General features: G+C 46.3%; 2 protein-coding genes across 3 annotated transcripts in view; one reads left to right on the top strand and one right to left on the bottom strand.

The window, feature by feature from the left end:
- The first annotated feature begins 233 nt into the window (after nt 1-233).
- Nucleotides 234-8,634, top strand: LOC111139792 (trophinin). The gene is given in 15 exon segments (XM_022492186.1): nt 234-278; nt 569-643; nt 645-1,408; nt 1,410-1,762; nt 2,402-2,493; nt 2,605-2,668; nt 2,919-2,998; nt 3,612-3,703; nt 4,387-4,466; nt 4,560-4,602; nt 5,007-5,069; nt 5,620-5,734; nt 6,303-6,307; nt 6,500-8,410; nt 8,583-8,634. Coding segments are annotated over 14 exon segments (3,771 nt in total). The 3' UTR covers nt 8,400-8,410; nt 8,583-8,634.
- Nucleotides 8,635-10,598: 1,964 nt separating this feature from the next.
- The window catches only part of LOC111139791 (6-phosphofructo-2-kinase/fructose-2,6-biphosphatase 1), a 114,947-nt gene continuing 108,891 nt past the window's right edge, over nt 10,599-16,654 (bottom strand). Inside the window, exons 11-14 of one of the 2 annotated variants that reach the window (XM_022492184.1) lie at nt 15,111-15,240; nt 12,384-12,446; nt 11,254-11,318; nt 10,599-10,898 (exon numbers count right to left, since the gene is read on the bottom strand). In XM_022492184.1, the coding sequence (XP_022347892.1) occupies nt 10,839-10,898; nt 11,254-11,318; nt 12,384-12,446; nt 15,111-15,240 (318 nt within the window). In that variant the 3' untranslated portion in view covers nt 10,599-10,838. The remainder of the gene's footprint in view (nt 10,899-11,253; nt 11,319-12,383; nt 12,447-15,110; nt 15,241-16,654) is intronic. The other variant, XM_022492185.1, reaches the window with a different exon arrangement.

Raw genomic sequence — 16,654 nt, forward strand, 5'->3', positions numbered from 1 at the left:
GCTGTAGAATTGACTTGCAATTTTTGGGGGGAGGCAATGGAGCTAGGGTTCAGGTAGGTGATCTGTGTTTCTAGGTATGAGAACCGAATAGTTGAAGCCTTTGGGGTACAAAGTTGGATGAGATACTCCTTCTTTCAGGATAGTTGGGAGGTCTGGTGAATCTCCCTCTCCTTCTCATTCTCCCCTTCAGGCCCCTTCCCCTCAGCTCAGCTGTTACTCGGCCTTTCAGAAAAATGAATAGGAGAAATGATTGCGGTCATAGGATGCTCCCATTCCAGGTGAGGCTTCTGCATTCTCACCAGGCCATCTGCCCCTTCCTGAGTTTATTTATTAATCTTGAGCCCCTTACCACTCCGTAGTTGAAGAATTTCCTGCCTAACCTTTCTCAGTCCTCCCCTGCAAAGTGAAGGAGGAGGAGAAGAAAACCTGCCCAACTCTAGCTCCTGTTTCCTCCCTCTTCCGTTATCCTCTCCTTCAATCACTGATTAGAGAAAGGAGAGGCCTTCCTGGAAAGGGTGGGCTGTAGGGAGGCCAGATGGCTCAGCAGATCATAATCCTAAGTACATAGGGCCCTATGCTTCACTCTGGGAGCCTGGAACTTCACTTCCCTCTAGATACACAGACTGAGACCACAGAAGAAGACAAGTGTCTTGCTGATGCCTACCCTCTTGGCAGCAACTAAGGACCCTCTGGCCATGGGCCCTCCAGTAGCCAACTGGCCTAAGAAAAGCAAGACCAAGAAGGCCCCTATTAAGTCTATTACTAAAGCCATACCTGCTGCCCCTACAGTCTCATCTGCCAATGAGATTGCCACTGACAAGCTTAAAGTAACTTTGCAGGCTTTAAACCTGCCTATCATCCCCCAGATCAACGAGGCTTCAGCTACCACTGAAGCAACCAATAGGTTGCTTCAGGCTTCTTCACTCACTGCTGAGCCTAAGAAAGCCAGTAAGATAAAGAGAGTTACTGCTAAGGCAGCCCAAGCCTCCCAATATCCAACTGGAAAGGAGAGTGTCACTACACAGATCAAGTCATTCTTGCAGGCCCTAAACCTACTAGACATCCTGCAGGCTATCCAGGCTCCACTTACCAGTGGGTCAGCCAACTCCCAGGCTTTGATAGTCCCCACTAAGCCCAAGAAAGTTTCCAAAGCTAAGAAGGCTGCCAATAAGGCCATAACTAGTGCTGTTGATATCCCATTGGCTCCAACCACGACCCACACAGCTACCACCCAAGGCCAAATTAATAATGAGGCAGCCACTACCCATGCCACAACAACCTGCATCAGAACTAATAAAACCTCCAAAGCCAAGAAGCCAACTGTTAAGGGCATAAATACTGACACTGATCTTCTAGAGGCCCCAAATGCTGAGAGAGCTAGCAGGCAGACTGAGGCCTCAACAGTAGCTAAGGCCCCCAAAATTCAAGGGCAAGAAAGCTGCCAATAAAGGCCCAAATTCTGCCTGTGAGGTCTCTGAGGCTCCACCTGCTGCTCAAATGATCACAAACCAAGCCCTAGCAGGTCAAGAGAGGGTCAGGGTTCATAAGTCTGTCACTAAGACCCAGGCAGCTGAAAACCAGATGAAAATTGTTGACCAAGGACCCCAGGCCAAGATAGCCACCTTTAAGACCAACATGAGTGCCTTTGAGACTCAGGTTGCTGCTGCTGTACAGGCCCCGGCAGATGACTACCTGGCCCAGTTCAGTCTGGAGCCTACAACCAGTACCTGGGGCAAGAGGAACCAAAAGGTGAGATCTCTGACATCACCATCCTTAAAATTTTCACTTCTTTTCCATTCCTATCCTCCTAGTTTGTTCATTTGTTCTATAAAAGTTTACTGAGACTTATTTATGCTGAGCCAGGCTCTGTGTTTTGATAGGCTGTGGGAAATGCTGAGAAGAATGTGATATAGTTCCTGCTCCCTAACAGTTCACAGACTGGTGGGGAATAATACATCCATACACTTAGCTACAACCTGGATATAATTCAGCTGGTATTTACATAGTAGTTACCATGTACCAGGGGCTTGGGTAGTTCATAAAAGTTGTGTCTTTGTGTTTTGAAAGTAACTCTATCCAGGGATCATAGATTCCGGTTTTACATTTGAGAAAACTGAGTCCCAAAGAGGTGAAGTGACTTGTCCAAGAGATACAGTTAGCAGAGTTAGTGGTGGCCAAAAGAAGAGAAGGAACCCCAGGTCCTGTCCTTGGGTGAAACTCCTGGCTGGAAGACAGTGAAAGACATATCTAGGACTTAGGATGGTCAGTTGTAATGTCAGGACCCACTATAAAAAGGGTTTGGGGGATTTTCAGGAGAAGGTAGGGTAAGGAGACAGAGCCATCTCTTTCATCTGGTGACTCTGGACCTTCCTTCTTTCTGATGATGTAGTCAAAGGATCTCATGGGGTTTAGAGAGGTGGCAGTAATTACAGGTTGATTCCATGAGACTGGAGGCTTCTGCCACCCCGAGATGTGGCCATTTTGCAAAAAAGGGTAAGAATCCAATGCTGTCCAGTCTCTTCTCTTTTTCACTTTCCCTCTTTTTTGTCATTCAAGTTTTCTAAAAACATATTGAGATCTTCCCATGTATTCCTCTTCTCCCAGGCAAATAAGTTGGTGAAATACCTGTTGGTTAAGGACCAGACAAAGATCCCCATCAAGCGCTCAGGTAGAGTTATACCAATCTGCCTCCCTGAAATCTTCTCTCAACTCCCCTCTCTCCCATGCCCTGGAGTAACCAATTTACTTTTATAGCCTCTTCATTCTCCCATATGTCCTTCCTTGCCCTCCCGACACTCTGACATCTCCCATTAGCACAGTTGAGAACTCAGACTGCACTGTCCCCACAGGCTGGACAGAGGGCTGCAGTTCCGTGGCCCCTGCTCAGCCCAGCTGCTCCCACTTCACCCTTCCTACAGACATGCTGAAGGATGTAATCCAAGAATATGATGAATATTTCCCAGAGATCATTGAACGAGCAAGCTACGCTCTGGAGAAGGTGAAGGGGCAGCCCTGGAGGATGGGCACAATGGGGAAGCCTTGAATCAACAAGGACTTACATGTCTCTTCTGGAATAGACCACAGAGATCACTAATCCATCCCCATCACTATACAGTTGGGCATACAGTGGTTTAAGTAGGAACATAGACTAGCTCAGGGTCACACAGCAAGTCAGTGGTAAAACACAGCTAGGACTCAAGCCTCTCAGCTTAGTCCGGTCTGATGATGGATGTGTTCTGTAATGTATTTCAAATGCTCACCTCTCCTTCTCATTCTCCATTCTCTATCTCCCTAAATCCCTACAATAACAAAGGTGATGCTGATAATAGTACATTTTCTACCTGTTTTCTGTAGTGGTGGCCACTTAGCTAAGTGCTTTACCTCCACTATCTCACTGATTTCTCATACACACTCAAAACTCTAGCTACACAGTGCTTCTTAGCATCATCTTTATGAATGGAAATCGGTCCAGTGAGGGTGAGTGGGTAGGCATGCAGCTGAATGGGTGGCCACAGTTGGAATTCCACATGCTCATTTTCAAGATGCTCAGGAAGCTCACTGATGCCTAGGCTGAATTTTGTGATCTCACAGGCTATTCTTTTACTTGGCAGATGTTTCGAGTCAATCTGAAGGAAATTGATAAGCAAAGTAGATTGTATATTCTCATCAGCACTCAGGAATCTTCTGCAGGCATACTAGGAACGTAAGCTGGGAAAGGGGTGGGGTGGAAGGGAGGCTGTGCTTCTATCTATGTCACTATCCCATCCTGTCATCTCTCCTCACATCTCCTTGGAGAAGCAGGAAGACAGGGCCTAAAACACCCTGTTCCAGCTCCCTCACATAGTTGGAGCCCTGCACATGGTATTGGTGCTTTATTATTATTGACTGAAGGGTGTAGAAGCCTGGAGCAGTGCATTCTTCCTGTCAGGTTTTCTGTTTCTTCAGAAGCTTCCCAGGAAAGCAGACCTGTCATTTCTTGTCTCTTTCTACTGGCTTTGGTAGAGTGGTCTCAAGGAAGGACTTCCTGGTGTAGGTAAATCATGATGCTTGAAGGACAGGAGCATCACTGGAGCTTTGCCTAGAGTTCTTTTGGGGGCAGAGGGGTCTAAGAGAGAAAGAAGGGACTCACATTGGCTGGGTCCCTGGGTTGTCCTAGGATGACAGGCATTCTTCTCTCCTCTTGGCAACCTGAGGCAGGGGAGGATTGGATTTTCACATTTTACTGAATTGGAGACGGAGACTCAAGAGTCCAAGTGTCTTGATCAGGGTCACATAGAGCTTGAAGCATAGACTAGGCAGAATTCTGTCATGTCTCAGGAATCTGGGAGAGGATAGCCTAGATGGCTGCTGGACATAAACCTTTTCTCTACTCTGTTATTTCCCTAGGACTAAGGATTCACCAAAGCTAGGTCTCCTCATGGTGCTTCTTAGCATCATCTTTATGAATGGAAATTGGTCCAGTGAGGGTGAGTGGGTAGGCATGCAGCTGAATGGGTGGCCACAGTTGGAATTCCACATGCTCATTTTCTGTCCCTGTCTCCTCTTGCCTCCTCTTGCAGCTGTCATCTGGGAGGTGCTGCGCAAGCTGAGGCTGCGCCCTGGGTATGATTGGGCTCTCTCAGTGCTTGCTGTCCATCTTGTCGTTTGGAAAGAAAGGATGGTTTCAGGATTGCATCAGTCTGGTGGTCTGGTGGAATGGGTAGGGGTGCTGGTAAAGGGTCTAGGGTTCTGAGCTGGGTGGGTGGGGAAAATGGTCCTGAACTCTCGGCATCTTCCCACCCCTATGTCATTCTAACCTGAGATAGAAGCTAGAACTTCAGGGGCATCCCTAACAAAGAACCATCTGGCCTCAAGTTACTGCTTCTAGTGACCATGTGTTCACTACTTTTCTGGCTTCATTGGGACTGCTGCATGTTCTAGAGAGGTCTCTTCCATGTTCAGAAATGTCTCTTCCCTCATCTGGAAAGTTTTAATCTCTGTTTATGGGTTATTTTTCCCATTGTCAGGGTAAGGCACTCGCTCTTTGGGGAAGTAAGGAAGCTCATCACAGACAAATTTGTGAAGCAGAAGTAAGTGGTGTTTGGGGGCTTTGTCTGACCCTGAAGTGTTCTGAGTGTGCTGGTCTGGTTCAGAAAGTACTCAGTCAGCCACTAGCTTTAGAGGTGGAATGGGCATCCTATGCCCTAGAACTGAGTCCTGTCCATAATTCCCATGAGTGACAGTTCCAGGACTGGGCTAGACGAAAGACAAGGCCCTTGCTTTGGGGTGTGCTCAGAGCAGGGTGCCTGAATAATGGCTCCTCTGTTTATAACACACCCAACAGGAACTTGGGTTTACTCCTCACAGGTGGCAAGATACTTTGGCCTTCCTGTGACATCATGCCCTATACATACCTTCTCTGAAGCATCAAGTGACTGCCTTGCACGGGTCCAAAGGGAAATGACAATATTGGAAACCAATACCATGAACTGTGTTTGGGAGTGAATCTGGGGAAGGAGGGTCTTAGAAATCCTCCTCTAGGAGTTGAGTTTAGTATTTGAAGGAAATTGTCACCTGGTGCCCAGTGGTTACACAACAGATTTGTTTGGTTAGAAGCAAGTTTCATTTCCTTTCTCCAAGGTACCTGGAGTACAAGAGGGTCCCTAACAGCAGACCACCTGAATATGAGTTCTTCTGGGGCTTGTGCTCCTACCATGAGACTAGCAAGATGAAAGTACTCAAGTTTGCATTCAAGGTAATAGGAGAACTGCCCTGACTTGTCATATTAAGGGTACCCTAACTGGGGCAGACTATGTGTAGGGATGGTTAGGTACAGGGCAGTCTGCAGTTAGTATATAAGCATATGGAACTTTGCCGATGTCTGAGAATGCTGCTGAACCTAAGATTTACATTATTTCATTCTTTCTTTCATAATTTCTATTAGTCTTCTTGCACTGTCATAACAAAATAATACAAAATGGGTGCCTTAAACAACAGAAAATTATTTTCTCACTGTTCTGGAGGCTGGAAGTCCCAGATTAAGTTCCAGCAGTGTCAGTTTCTGATGAGGTCTCTCCCTCTGGCTTGCAGATGAATGTCTTCTTGCTGTGTTCTCACAGGGTGGATAAAGAGCCTCTTACAAAAACAGGAATCTTATTGGACCAGGGCCCCACTGTTATGACCTCATTTAACTCTACTTCCATAAAGGCCCAGTCTCCAAATATAGTCACACTGGGAGCTGGTGCTTTAATATATGAATTTGGAGGGAGGGACACAAACATTCAATCCATAACATACTCTCTTATCATTTCCCCTCTTCTCAGGTTAAGTGACTTGTCCAAGGTCACCCAGCACCTTAGTTATCAGAGCTGCAATTGGATTTCAGGACTGATAGAGCCCCAGGAAAATAAGAATTTAAAAAAAAAATACTGCTCTTGATTTTATACAGAGCCCATTGTATGTACATAATAGATAATTACAAATGTTATTGTCCTTATATTGATTATCATTCCCATTTCAGGTACGCCAAGGACTGGGCTGCTCAGTGCCGGGAGGCAGTGGAGATGGAAGTCCAAGCTGCAGCTGTGGCTGCGGCTGAGACTGAGGCAAGGGCTGAGGCAAGAGCCCAAATGGGGATTGGAGAGAAAGCTGTGGCTGGGCCCTGGAATTGGGATGACATGGATATCGACTGCCTAACAAGGGAAGAGTTAGGCGATGATGCTCAGTCCTGGAACAGATTTTCATTTGAAATTGAGACCAGAGCCCAAGAAAATGCAGAAGCCAGCACCAACATCGACTTCAGCAGAGGAGTTAGCACCAGGGCTACCTTCAGCGATAGCGCTTGTATTAGCTTCAGTGGTGTGCCCAGCCCCAGTGGTGGCTTTGGTGGCAGAGCTGGCACTAGCTTTGGTGGCACACCCAGGACCAGTGCCAGCTTCAGCAGCACAGCCAGCATTTGCTTTAGTGGCATACCCAGCACTAGCACTAGTTTCAGCAGTGCAGCCAGCATTAGCTTCAGTGGTGCAGCGAGCACCAGCTCTAGTTTCAGCAGTGAAGCCTGCATTAGCTTTGGTGGCACACCTTGTACCAGTGCCGGCTTTGGTGGTGGGGTCAGCTCCAGTTTCAGTGTCCCACTCAGCAGCAGTCCTGGTTTCAGTGGTGGAACCAGCTCTGGCTTTGGAGGCACACTCAGCACCACTGCTGGTTTCAGTGGTGCACTCATTACCAGTAGCAGCTTTGGCAGTCTACCCAGAACTAGCACAGTCTTTAGTGGGGCACTTAGCACCAGCACTGGATTCGGTGGCACACTGAGCACTAGTGTCTGCTTTGGTGGCTCTCCCAGCTCCGGTGCCAGCTTCGGTGGCACACTTAATACCAGTATCTGCTTTGGCAGCTCTCCTAGCACCACCAATGGTTTTGATGGAGTACTCAGCACCAGTGTCTCCTTTGGTGGTTCTTCCAGCACCAGCGCTGACTTTGGTGGCACACTAAGCACCAGTATCTGCTTTGGTGGCTCTCCCAGCACTGGTGCCAGCTTTGGTGGTGCATTCAGCACCAGTGTTGGTTTTGGTGGTGCACTCAACACCAGTGCTGGTTTTAACAGTGCTGTTAGCACTAGTGCCAGCTTCAGCAGTGCACCCAGCACCATCTCTGGCTTTGGCAGTGTGTTCAGCACCAGTGCTGACTTCAGTGGGGCACTTACCACCACTACTGACTTTGGCATTACTCCCAGTACCAGCATTGGCTTTGGTGGAGTTCCTAGCACCAGCCTCTGCTTTGGCAGTGTGTCTAACGCCAACCTATGCTTTGGTGGCCCTCCTAGCACTAGCGCCTGCTTTAGTGGTGCTACCACTGCTAGTTTTGGTGATGGATCCCGTACCACTGCTGGTTTCATCTTTGGCAGTGGGTTAAACAGCAGTGCTGGATTTAGTGGTGGACTGAGCACTAGTGCTGGCTTCAGTAGTGGACTAGGGACCAGTGCTATCTTCGGTAGTGGACTGAGCACCAGTGCTGGCTTTGGTGGTGGACTGATCTCAAGCGATGGCTTTGGTGATGGACTGGGCACCAATGCTGGTTTTAGCAGCACACTTGGCACAAGTGCTGGCTTTAGTGGTGGCCTCAGCATCAGTGATGGCTTTGGTGCTGGGTTTAATAACAGCTTCAACGGAGGACCAAGTACCATCATTGGCTTTGGCAGTGGTTCCAACACCAGCACAGGCTTTATTGGCGAACCCTGCACCAGCACCAGCTTCAATGGTGGACCCAGTTCTATCATTGGCTTCAGCAGTGGACCAAGCACAGGTGCTGGCTTCAGCAGTGGATCAAGCAGTGGTGCTGGCTTTGGCGGTGGACCAAGAAATGGTGCTGGCTTTGGTGGTGGAGCCACCAGCCTTGGTGCCTGTAGCTTCTCCTATGGCTAGTGAGGTTTCAGGTAATTACATTTCCACAGCCATGGTCCTTGGGGATGGGTGTAAGAGCTGGGAAATGCTATAAGGAACCCCAAAGTGGGAGGTTTGGGTGGGGAGATGAGGACAACGAAGGAAGTATGAGAAAACAGTATATTTGGTACTAAAATGTGTTCCTGTTTGGTGTTTTGTTTTCAGGTTTATTTCCCAGGTTTACAGATATGGCTAATGAATTGCAGCAGTTCTTCCCAAGGAACCAAGGTATATCCTTGGAATTTTTGTCCACACAGCAGTATAAGCAGATATTATCAATCAGCCGAGGGTGACACGCTATGAAAAATCTGCTTGGTGATCCTACTTTGTTGTTTGCTTCTTGTGTGCTGTCATATTTTCATATCAGAGTTACATTAAATTTGCAAGATGAATTGGAGTTTTTTTTCTGTCTTTTAATATGTTTAGGTTGTTGTAGTGACATTTCAGGTTCATAGAAGAACTAGAGGGCTCCTGGGTGGCTCAGTGGGTTTATGCCTCTGCCTTTGGCTCAGGTCATGGTCTCTGGGTCCTGGGATTGAGGCCTGTATCGGGCTCTCTGCTTAGCAGGGAGCCTGTTTCCCCCTCTCTCTCTGCCTGCCTCTCTGCCTACTTGTGATTTCTCGCTGTCAAATAAATAAATAAAATCTTCAAAAAAAAAGAACTAGAGATTTCTGTAGCTCTTCAGAGAAGGTGGGCTGCAGCTTTAGGCTAAAATGAAAGTATGATTTCAGTGGGATAGAGACCTGGAAGAAGCACAGCAGGCAAGGAGATTATAGCTTGAGCAAAGATATAGAGGAGAAGGGAGTTGAGGGAAATTGGAAGGGGAGATGAACCATGAGAGACTATGGACTCTGAAAAACAATCTGAGGGTTTTGAAGGGGTGGGGGGTGGGAGGTTGGGCGAACCAGGTGGTGGGTATTAGAGAGGGCACGGATTGCATGGAGCACTGGGTGTGGTACAAAAACAGTGAATACTCTTACACTGAAAAGAAATAAAAAAAAAAAAGATATAGAGGGGAAAGGCCTAGGATAGAAGGCAGAGGGAGAGGGTTCTGGAGAGTAAATATACATCCATTTTGAGACATTTGTTTAAGAACAGAGAGAAAGAATGGAACTAGATGTGGACACAGGAACAAAGGAGGGTTTTCTTGAGATAAGAGAGAGAGATCTGAGTATGTTGCAGAGAATGTGGAGGCAAAAGCCAATAAAGGACAGAAGGTAGATATAGAATAGTAAAGAATTTACTGAAGTAGCCCATGCCTGAAAAGGTGGGATGGGATAGAATGCCAGGGAGTAGAAGGTGACCCTGACTTTGAGTAGGATTTAAGGGTGGCTGTGGAAGCAGATAAATGTAGCTTTGTTTCAAGCAGTAGATCATCCCCCCCAAAACTAATGTGGATTATACAAGATTTGGGTCTTGCTGGTGGCTATGATGGAAGAACAAAGGAACCAAGGCAGTGAGTATATGAATCTGTCTCTTCACCACCAAACTGCAGATACCTAGATGCATGGAGAGTGGCTGAAGAAATGGAACATAGGATTCAAGCTGGCTAGTGATGGTAGAACAATGAGGAGGAAGAGAAGTAGTGGATTCTAAGACAATGGAGGAATCAGAGGATTATACTCTTGATGCAGTACAAGAACAAACATTATTCATTCAAGAAATACTACACACATGCCCACTATGTGGGAGCCATGCTTCTAGGGATCCTGTAGATGACACAGAGTTGTAAGGACTAGGGGCCAGGGGTCAGATAGTGGGATCCTTGCATTTAAGCAGTCGTACTGGGGGCAGGATGTCTAGATGATGCCAAGACCCATGGAGTGGATGGCTGAGGGGGAACTGATCACTGGAGTTGAGGGGGCCAGGGAACTTGGAGGCCAGGGTATTATTTGGATAATTTGTATGAACTGTAAAATCACTCAGGATGGCAACAGGAGTTAGAGAAGAGAGGAACACTGTGGTCCAGGTACAGATTCTTCTGAGTGTACAAATGAAGGTGCCTGGTCCTCAGCCATGCTGCACACCAAAGAGCAAGGGCCATACGTACTCACAAAGACTTATCTCCTCCCTCATGTTGAGAGGTGCTACCCCAGAACCCTTCCCTCTAGGAAGCCCTCATCCATTCAACACCCCACAGTACCAGAGGCATTTCACAAGATTGGGATCTTAAGATCTTGTGGGAGAAGACTTACAATGACTTCTTCTCCCTTTTTATAGGCAGCAAGAAAAGTCTTTATTGATAAGCGTTTGGTAATTAAGAAAGGAAAAGTTTTATTCAGAACTACACAGCTCCTTGGTTGTAGCTAGAAATCAAGACCTGTAGGCCAAGTCCAGGGTATTAAGGTAAGAGAAGTGCAAGGATAGCAGCTCTTAAAGGTGGGAGATAGAGCTAAGGCAGTTTGACTTCTTGGAAAAGGCTCAGTAGTGGGCAGGGACAGTGTCCAGAGCTTCCTCAGGTTCTCGGGTGATGTCCACATTCTGAGAGGAGAGAGCCCAGGATTAATAGGAATGAGCCAGCCCTGTGGAGACCCCGACCCTCCCCTGACTCTTGTCCTCACTGACAGGCTCCCCTCCTTCAGCCAGGCCTGGATCCTGACCCTTTTCTCAGGCAAGCCTCTGGGGAATCTCAACCTGAGGACTTTGGGGGTAGGGCTTGCTCTAGTCCTGCATCTCTTGGCACCTCAGGCCTGGGCCATGGTTGCTGCATTTCTTGATGCTGGTTATTCTACCTGTTGGTATGAAACACCCAAGCTCTGTGGGATTGGGGTGGTATTTCTGTGTGGGTTGGCTCTTTCACCATATGCTAGCTTAAGCCACAGAGTCCCTCACCTACCTCAGGTTTCTCCCGATGTGTGTTTACGGCTTCCACGTTCAGGTAGATGGACTCCACTTTGCAGCCTCAGAAAGAACAACCAGTCCATCCATAAGTCCCCAAGGTTAAGTACAGATCTTCCCTGAGCTGTCATTTGCTCCCTCACCCATCACTACCTATACCCTGAGCTCCACACTGTGTGAAGATTGTGACTGTCTGTAGGGAAGGGACTATAGACCAGCTGTGTGTTGTATGGGGAAGACACCAGGTCTAAGAGAAGCTAATGGGATGTTCTCCCAGCTGCCCCTAATAGTCTCAATGTTCTCTGAGCTTCAGTTGCTCAACTGATAATGGGAAGGAGATGGGAATAGATGATCTCTGGGGACTCCCCCAACTCTTGTATTCTGTGAGACAGCAATCTAATATATATAATAGTGATGGAGCCCTGTGGACCTCCTAAGCTGTGTTAAGTGCTGAAGTGCTCGAAGAGTCCCAGGGCCACTGCCTTGGGGCAATCAGTCCAAGGTAAAGTTTTTTTTAGAGGACAAAAATGGTTATGGAAACAACAGAGATGTGAAAGGTCACAAAGGAGTTCTGAGAGCCTGAATAAAAAGGAGTGGTATCACTCTGGGGCGTGGGGGCTGTCAGAGGAGGTCGAATGCCTATGGAAGCCCCCCCTTAGCTCCATCCCTGTAGATTGCAAACTACTTTGGGCTTCAGTGCACTGTCTTCCCTATTCACACCCCAGAAGATATTTGAGTCTCTCTCTCCCCTGCTCATAAATATTTCATAGCAAACTAATGTCCCAAGAGATAGTCTAAACTTACCAGGTCATTCTCTGAACTTTCTTCAATCTGGCCCAACCTACACTTACTCCGCTGATCCCCTTTGGGGACCCCTCCTTATATAGGTTAGTGTTCCATGCTTAGTGCTTTGGTAGAGCCAGAGAAAGTTGAGGACAGGCCCTGGATTTAGAGGCCATTCCAGTTCTTCCCTGCCTCATCCTATTATTGTCAATTCCTCCTTCACCAGGACATCCAATTACCCACCCAAGAAATTTCCCCCAGGACTCTGCTAGGCAAATGGTATGCACTGAAAGCATGTTCATGCCCTCTATGTGTTTTTATTCAGATGAGGTTGGGAGCACTCACCATAAGCCACAGGTGTGAGTTTAAGCACTGTGTGCAAAGGACACTTGAGATATGGCAGCTCATCTGAAAAGGAGGAGAAAGTAGCCATCACAGACAAGGTACTGGGGAGGGTACCATCTCCTCAGGCCTCTTCTGCCATACCCCCTTCCTTATGGTCAGCTTCATCAGGGTCACACCCCCCCACACTCTGCAGTGGACAATGTTGAGAACAGGGTGGGTAGTGAGGAAGAATGCAGAAAGGTGGTCTCTAGAGCAGAGAGGAAGGAAGACCCTGGGGAATGTGTACAGACTGTGAGTTCCCCAGGAGGGACAGGCTCATTATCTGGGATGTGGCCTATCTCCTCACTCACAGGGTAAGCATGATACTAAGGCAGACCTCCCTTCTGACCAAAGCCTAAGGCCTTCCACAAGCTCTTCTAACATGAAGGCCCACAGATGTTTCTTGGCAAGTGTTTTCTGAGAGCATGTTATGTGCCAAGGCCCTTGGAAATGTATATGTGTACCTTGGCATCTCCCATAGTTTTCTCTCCAGCCAAGGCCTTTGCTTTCTGATACCTCTCACACATGATGGGTAAGCATTTTTTGATTCACTGGTTTCTAGTTGTTGACTATTATTCATAAAGTTGTTCTGAATATTCATATACCATTTCTTGTATAAGCCTAGGTTTTCATTTATTAGACATCCCTGAGAGGAGGAGATGATCAGGCCCATTCCATGGATGAGGAAACTAAGGCTCTGAGAGGAAAGACACTTTTCCTATGTCACAGTCACGAAGTGGCAGCATTGGGACTTGAACTTAAGACCCTCTGAGGCTAAACACATGCTCTGCCCACTGTAGCCAGCTGCCACGGCCATGGAGGGGCTCACAGTGTCATGGGAATGACACCCCAATCTCTCACCACTCTCCAACAACAGCCACTCTGTCCCACCCAGGCTGCCCTTATCACTTTCCATCTCCCTTCACTGAGCCAAAACCAAACCCCTCATGGCTTCCCTGTCCCCAGGGTTCACCCTTTTTTAAAGCCACCACCACCCTCCCAGCCTCCTGAGACATCAGGTTTGACGATATCCTGGGCATCCATCTTGCTCCTTCTTGTCTTTGTCATCATCATTATCAGGCCCTGGGGCCCAATGCTTTGGGTACAAGGTTTCATTCCACCCTTGTTGATACTCTTCAGGGGTTATTGTTCCCCATGACACATGTGACAGAATGGACTCAGAGAAGGGAAGTGACTTGCCTGTGGTCTCTGGCTTGCTCTGCCACCACTTGGAAAAGTAATCTTGGCCCAAACTTTTCTTTCTCTGCCCCTAAGAGTTCCCACCTCTCACAGCACAGGATTGGGCTAGATGTACTCTGAGGGTGCTCTAGTTCTGAGGTCCTGTGGGTCTGCTTTCTGAGTTATATCATCTCTCTGGGCCTCAAATTTCCTCACTAAGTAACAGGGGTAAAAACATGTACTTAGCACTGCCTAACCCAGCTTCCAGGGCTGCTGGGGGCAGCTGGGGACAGCTGGTGTGGTCTGTGCATGAAAGAAGGCAAAAGTGGTAAAGCAGTGTGAGAATGACAGGTGCATGTGCCCCTCCCTCAATCTACACATCTGAGGTGGGGGTTTTCTGGAAAGAAACTGAGCTTGACACCTCTCCCTGCCCTCTGAGCCCCACGACCTTGGGTAGGTCACTTCACCTCTCAGAGCCTTCATTTCCTCATCTGCACAGTCAGGGTTACAGTGCTTGCCTCACAGTTTCAAAGACAGTACTGAACAATAGAGATTGGAAGTTTTCAGGAATCTAGTAGCACAAGAACCCTCATCCCAAACCCCATGCCCTTTTCCAGTGAGGAGACTGAGGACCAGGCAGAGGAAATGACCTGACCAATGTCAAGTTCTCAAGTTTCCTGGGTTTCAATTTTGGATGACTCCATATTATAAGTGTTCTTTACTTGGAAACTGGCATAGTAGAGAAGATTCGAGTCTGCAGGACATTGCAGAATATAACTTTCAAATATAACTTTGAAAGGTCCTCACACACCTTCACAGTATCCGGGAGATGCTAATACTTCAACATCCATATCAGATATGGACTGTAAAACCAAAGAGTGACATACAGCCCCTTGCCAGGCTCCCTGCCCAAGTCTGCAGTTCAGCGTATGTTGTTAGGGTATAGATACTCTGTAAATTACAATGTCTAGATATCTTTTAAAAAGAAATTATAATTTAAAAACATAAAATGAAAATATCACTATCTTGGGAGAAATCATCCCCACAGCAAAGACAGAAACATACAATTAGGATCATGAGGCAACAAAAGGTCCCATTACCACCTGATGACAGCTTGTTTCAGAGAAGTAGTGTCTCTGCTTTTTCAGGTTGATGCATACTGTTAGGTTGGCTTTGAAAACATTAACTCAGAATAATACTAATACTAAAAACAGCAGCTGACCCTTATATAGCCCATACTATGTGTCAAACTGTCCTAAACTTTTTACATATGTTAATTTATTCAAACTCCATTATTGTTCTCTCCATTTTACAGATGAGGAAATTGAGGCCAGAGAAGCTAAAATAATTTGCCAAAGCTAGTATGTAACTGAGCAAGAATTTTACCTCAAGCATTCTTGTTCTAGATACTGTGCTCTTAACCACTAAGGTATAAACCACAGACTGCTGGTGTCAGGGTCCCAAATCATATATAGTTTCCTATGCCAGGAACAGATAGGAGAGTGGTACCTGAACTCTTATCCAGGAAGTAGGCCAGGAGGCACCGCATGACAGCCTGATGACAGATCACCAGTACATTTTCCTGCCGTTCTAACTCCATTATAACTGGCTCCAGACGCTGAACCAGATCCTCATAGGACTAAAAATGACAGAATATTTGGGAAAAAAAAGGGAGATGAGGAGATTTGCCCACAGAAGAACCCAGGACTATGAATTAGGAAAAGTTGGTTCTGTCAGTCATTGACCCAGTAGTATGATCTTAGACCACTCACTTCTTTTTTAGCATCTTAGTTTCTCATCTACTAACTGAGAGCATTCAACACAGTTGACCAAATAACAATAATAATAAAACTTCTTAATATAAAATTCCTAGATTTCTTCCCATTCAGTTTTTCCTCCCTTCCTCTGTGGTCCTCTGTGCTATTCCTTATGTTCCATGTATGAATGAAACCATGTGATAAATGACTTTCTCTGCTTGACTTATTTCACTTAGCATAATCCCCTCCAGTTCCATCCATGTGATGCAAATGGAATCTGGGAAACAAATTGAGGATTACAGAGGGGAGGGAGTGAGGGAATGGGGTAACTGGGTGATGGGTATTAAGGAGGGTACGTGTTGTGATGAGCACTGGGTGTTATACACAACTAATGAATCATTGAACACTACATCAAAAACTAATGCTGTACTATATGTTGGCTAACTGAACACAATAAAAATAAATAAATAAATAAATAAATAAATAAATAAATAAATAAAGTGTTTTTACTCCTTAAAGATAAAATAAAATTCCTAGAAAAACTAGATAAAATAAATGTTTGCACTACCGATCTTTCAACAAAATAAAGGAAAATATGAATGTAGGGTTACAAAATGAAGAAAAACCTGGGAAAAAAAAGAGAGGTAAGTGGATGTAGAAGCCACAATGCCTTGGGGGCATTTGTCAATCACAATACCTGAAAGGCTTGAGATTTTAAAACCTTATAGAGACAGAAGACAAGGCCTTAGCACTTCATAAGGTGGAGAATTGGGACTGAAATTTTCACACAAATCTGAAACACTCAGAGGGCTACATCTTTAGTAGAAGCCTAGGAAAAAATATATATCCACAGGCAAAAGGAAACAATAACATTCATCTGCCTCTGCTAGACTCAGTGGAAAAATTAGGAAAAACTTCCTATAATAATATATTAAACACAAACCTACCATCAGGTGGGTATGTGGTTCAAGCTTACAATACCCATGTGTTTTAGAAAATGCTAAGATGGCCATCTGTACCCCAATGTTTATAGCAGCAATGGCCACGGTCGCCAAACTGTGGAAAGAACCAAGATGCCCTTCAACGGACGAATGGATAAGGAAGATGTGGTCCATCTACACTATGGAGTATTATGCCTCCATCAGAAAGGATGAATACCCAACTTTTGTAGCAACATGGACGGGACTGGAAGAGATTATGCTGAGTGAAATCAGTCAAGCAGAGAGAGTCAATTATCATACGGTTTCATTTATTTGTGGAGCATAACAAATAGCATGGAGGACATGGGGAGTTAGG

The sequence above is a fragment of the Enhydra lutris genome, unplaced genomic scaffold, assembly GCF_002288905.1.
Source record: "Enhydra lutris kenyoni isolate GAN:26980312 unplaced genomic scaffold, ASM228890v2 scaffoldscaffold118, whole genome shotgun sequence".
In the NCBI taxonomy this organism is placed as follows: domain Eukaryota; kingdom Metazoa; phylum Chordata; class Mammalia; order Carnivora; family Mustelidae; genus Enhydra; species Enhydra lutris.